Here is a 5,535-nt window from a genome sequence, read left to right on the forward strand (position 1 = left end):
TTTCTAAATAAAGTAAAAATAATATTTTCCCAAATACTCTATTTCCACAGCTATCCTAATTTCAAAATGTCTCTATGTATCTTCACGTTTGCATATATTTATTAGGTATATCAATTCCAATAAAAAAACTAACATGAAAGAAAACAGTCAAAAATACTTATACGTAATATGTTTTTGTATTGCTAATAATTGTTATTAATTTTTTATATTTGTAGGATCGAGTATTTTTTATATACGGGCACACCAGTTTGTTAATTTTCAAGATAACCATAAACGTTTTCATAAGAAGCAGAGTTCATATTGTTACAAAATATATGTTATTAATTATTTAATAAAAAGTTGTCAATAATTGCAAGTCAACATGTACTATCAACTTATGGTGTTATACATTTTAATTGCACTGGTGCAATAAAGATATACTCTTTGCAATCAAATATCATTTATTGCACAACCATTGAAAATGAACAATAACCATAGTTATCATAAAATATTGTTGATATAACATAAGTATAATCCCGATTATTGACTTATTACTTATTAAATAATTAGACTGACGTAAAACAATGACAACATTAACAATTTAAGAATAATTAATAATTTCGACTTTTCGACGTTTCTGGGGCCTATAACTATCAGGAATTCGAGATCAACTCATCAGGAAAACTCAATCAAGAAATCTGAACGACAACATAGCAACCATCCTAAAATTGTCCAACTTAATGTATCAACATTTAACATTAACGATTATCGCTTAATAATGTAATGCCTTCATAAATGTTTACAACCAACATTGCGCGACTGGTACTAGTAACGAAATATTCCTTAATCTTGACATCACCAACATTGATGATTCGTTTACAATGAACATTAACAAACCGTTACTCCTACGCTCGATTGGTTGAATAGAACTCGTGAAAAATTATACCAATCACGGGCGGTGAAACAGAACGTTGTGTTTTAAAGTACCTAATCTTATTGTTTTAATAATTTTCAATTTTAGCGAAATTTAATTGCTAACATGAAGAAAATAAAATTACTGTCCTAAACAAAATACGGTACTATAAACATAATCACACTCCGTAGAATGCTTTTAGTAAACTATTAACACATTAACATAAATCACGATTATTGAGTATCTTTACAAATTTGCAGGACAAAACAGGAAAGGTACATTTTCTGATGTTTACATGTTCTCCGTGATCTATAATACGAAAAATTAAAGGAAGTTGCTCTAGTTTAGCGTTATGCTTCGTCACTTCTCGGATGGATTGTCTTGTTCTATCATTGACTTGCTAAATGTGCGATTTCTTATCTTTAAAATGCGAATTAACGAAACCAGCAGTCGCCAACGAATGTGAAAAACTCACCGTAGCTTTGCCGTAAGGTATTAAGTCGACTTCCATGTTGTCTGTAAGATTCTGGTAGGCTGGGTTAAACTGGTCGACTAGAAATCTTACGCTGTATGGACATAGCGTTTCGTAATAGACAGAAATTTTGATCTTTTGCGCCTAAAAATCGTCCAAATTATATACTAATTAAACCATTAATTATAAGAACAAATGCAAGATGTAGAAATACAATAATATATACGTGGACTTTTACATGTTTTCCATATAATTAGATATAATTAATATGAAAATATGAAAAAAATATCAATTGCATTTGTATCTTATAATTCTTCAATTTAAAATCATTTTATATGGGAAAAATATTCAATACCAACATACCAAACCTCCATATCCGCACAAAATTGCTAAAACCATCACTTTCTTCCACATGTTTCTTCCTCCACTGTGTCACTCGGCCAAATGAGAATTGATAATTAATTGGAAACAGTAAAATTTATTGCAGTTTATGAAACAGATTAAAATTGATCAAGACGAATCGTGGATACGAAGTATTAATGAATAATAAAATTGTAGGTGGGGAAATATACGAGGGAAAGCAATAAGTGCAAAAAATACTGAATCACAATCAACTCAGTTTTACATCTGTCAGCTCTATTACTAGATTATTTTACTGTAATTAGTCATTAAGGGCTCGTGATTTGTCGCAGTGGCTGTGCAAGTTGCTCCCAATTAGTTTATTACTTTTAGAGTTATAAACTCATGGTTTTGTTTTAATTTTTCATGAAATAATAAGCATGCCTCTTTCATATCAAATGAAAAATGAAATGTATGCTCAACAAAAATGGCCTTTAAACAATATTAAAAATGTTGTGGGTACATATGTGTCCTGCCATAAGCCATAAGTAGAAATTGGTTAATACTAACTTAGTATCCGCTTTGAATAGGTTCCAGAAAGGTTACGCTACTGTCAAAAAAATGTTTTGCACAAAACTTGCTTCAAATGTACACATGATTTTCTACTATTTTTCGTCCATTGTTTTAATGCAAAATTCAACTTTTTCATTCACAGTTTTTGTAGCTTTATAGAAAATCATCAAATTAGCAAAAAATTAAGAATGCTTTTTTTTATTTAGGGCTTAGTTTCAATGTTACAGGAAAAATATGTCGAAAAGCGGGTTATTTTTCGTTTTCTTTTTTGCATGTTTGTTGTTCCCCTCAATTTAGCAAAGGTATTTTTGGAATAGGCAAACTCGAATTCTTGGACTACAAGTACTAACCGCGATCGGCGTTGTTCGATTTTTCATATCAACGACATGTATACCAATCCAAGTCGCTATTCCGTACTCGCCCTTAACATAATTATTTATATCAAAAGTAAAGCGAAGAAGTATTTTATTTACTTTATACTGCGACTTTGAATAAAGTAAATGCATATAATAAAATTTATTTATAATTAACGTTATCATTGTTATTAAAACGAGACACACTAAATCCTAATTCGAAATATTGATAACAATCAATTAAATTTGTTATTGCACTGATTTCCTGTTTTATAGCTTTATTACCTTTTCGCACTTTATGTGCGCGATAACATAAATAAGCTTAATCTAAAGTAACAAATTGTTATGTTTTACTGTTTTGTCAATATTATAGCACAGGCGTCAGTATACAGTCCTTTAAAAATTATTAAAGGTAAAATTTATCATTAATGGTAAACTATGAGCACTGTTTAAATTTTGTAAAAATAGTTCGTTTTTATTAACATTTTACACAGCTGTTTTAGACAAGAAAAACATCATGTGTGCTCCACAATATTGACAGCCACAAAACAATTTCAATTGTTTAGGTAAAAACAAACAAAATTTTTTTTCTATTAATTATACAGGGTGCTTTGGAGAGATTCGGATATAAGGTCAGGTATAAGATTATGTGGAAGCACTTCTGAAAATGAATATAGTGTTATGATATTTTCATTTGCAACGATAATAAAATTTTTGAGATATATTTCATATAAAATAAATAGAGAAAGCCGATACAACAGGGATGTGGAATACTGAGAATATGAAATTGAAGGATAAAATTTAGATATAGAATAAGTTTATAGCATAAGACAAAATCGTTAAATGTAATAAATCAATGTGTCAAAATAATGCAAAAAATTTAATTTATGAACAAAATAGATTGAAAAATGCACCAATATATCATAAAAAAGTTAGAATGTACATTAAGTACACTTTTATAAAGTCATATGTTATATTGGAAAATCTGAAAAATGTTAGAAATTTTGACAAGGTGATCGATGGAAAAAGAAGGAATTTTTAAATAAGCGAATATTGTACCTATTAAGTAAAAAACACAAATAAATAATAAAAATAATAATTAATATTTTTCAACAATAATCAGAGGCAATTGTTGAAATAAAATAATTCTATTACTAACTGACAAGTTTGAAAGATAAATTCATTGCCTACTAGTGACTTTTCGATTATTTTCTAATAAACACTGTTAAAATTTTGTTTCAGTTAGTACAGTTTTTCTTGAAAATCATAAAGTTTTTTTAAAATTTAACAAGAGTAAAAAAATTTTTAAAATTAAATTCGGCTGTGAATTAATATTATTATTTTTCAATTTGGTCAATGAAAAAAAAGTTCGGTACAATTTTAGGGGTGAGTCATCCCCAATGAACATCTTGTACTGCTTCAATTAACTTTAAATCATAGTCAAAGAAGACCAGTAATGAACCTAAATCATGTACTAAATTTGGTTCTTGTGAATATTGAATGAATGAATGACATAAAAAAATCGTTTGTCTAGCATATGTAATTCTTATCTTGTACATGTTAGTTAGCTTATTCGTTTTATTTGTCTGTTATTGTTTATCCTTAAGTTCTTTGTCTGGATTTTATATTTTGATTGCTTTACGTTATGTAGTATTTATATTTTTGTATTTAATGTTAGTTTGTCTTTTTCTTTTAAAATTTAGTTAAGGTTTTCTGTTTTACCTTATCCTGTAATTGGGGACTTTGTCCCGTTGGATACTGTAATTTCTAAATAAATATTTTGGACGCCCCTACATGCACGTGCCCTATGTCGGTTCTTATGCGAGACACCCTGTATGTTTAAGGAAACTTTTTTCCTATTTTATGTTCTATCACTAGAACGACGTTTTCAGATATTACTCTCTTCTAAAAACCATATAATATTGAGAAAGGAATAATAATAGAAACAGCTTTTAATCAATGACAGTTTCTATATAGGGTCAATTGGTCAATGATAGTTTACATAAATATACGATAATAAATAAAAATATTAACAGAAATTGCCAAAAATTAATATAAAAAAACACATGATTAACTCTGACATTTTGTTATTCTGTTTTAAAAAATTATATATTTGTTTTAAGAAAATCTTATCACATGATGTCAAACAATGTTGCTCGATACCAGAAATGTAGGTACCTATGGAGGAGAGAGGAGATATCTAACCCCACAAGCAAGATTCTGCTGATATTATGGGAAAAAAGTACTGCATACGCTATATGCCCATTGAATTATATCACGCTATTGTCCACAATAAAAACTAAAAATGATATGTCCAAATATAATTGACAAAGACAGCAGCTTCAAAGAGACGTGTTTGTTTCCACATTTTACTTGGGATTATTCATCAGGAAGCTTCCCTTCTCGTTAAATTACATTAATAATACAATTAATTACATTAAATGAAAAAAACATATAAACATCAAATATTCAGAAAAAAATATGACATTTTTGATGTTTATATTTTTTTTCTGCAAAAGCGAAATAACTAGACAATTGAAGGTGTTCTTATTTCACTTTTTACCACTTTCTGTTAGGCAACTCAACATGGATGCATTTTAAATCAGAATTTAAAAGGCATTTCCTAAAGAAATGTTTTTATAAATGAAATAATTTTTGGACACTCCATTTAGTCATTTTGGCTAACAGGTTTTTAGATTTTATATTTAAAAAAATTTTAACTTAAATCTTGCGTACCTTTTTATTATTTTTCTTAGTTATCAATTGACATACCGTCAAATTCGGCAGCTACTATCGTGTCATTTACGGAAAACGTTTTAAAAAGTAACAATCAGGAGTAACAAATCAAAATTGTTCAAACTTTACAGTAACTTACAATTTTAAATTGAAAGAGTTAGCAGCTAATA

The 5,535-nt window shown here is 28.3% G+C and overlaps 1 protein-coding gene across 1 annotated transcript; it reads right to left on the reverse strand.

Moving 5' to 3' along the window:
- Positions 1-1,367: 1,367 nt before the first annotated feature.
- On the reverse strand, positions 1,368-1,973 carry LOC111693172 (gamma-interferon-inducible lysosomal thiol reductase-like; the record flags this gene model as incomplete). Its single annotated transcript, XM_023457365.1, has 2 exons — positions 1,728-1,973; positions 1,368-1,508 (listed from the first exon to the last, which is right to left on the reverse strand). Coding segments are annotated over exons 1-2 (192 nt in total), but the record flags the coding sequence as incomplete, so codon positions are not given.
- Positions 1,974-5,535: the final 3,562 nt, after the last annotated feature.

This window comes from Anoplophora glabripennis, unplaced genomic scaffold (genome assembly GCF_000390285.2).
Source record: "Anoplophora glabripennis isolate ALB-LARVAE unplaced genomic scaffold, Agla_2.0 scaffold105, whole genome shotgun sequence".
Lineage (NCBI taxonomy): Eukaryota > Metazoa > Arthropoda > Insecta > Coleoptera > Cerambycidae > Anoplophora > Anoplophora glabripennis.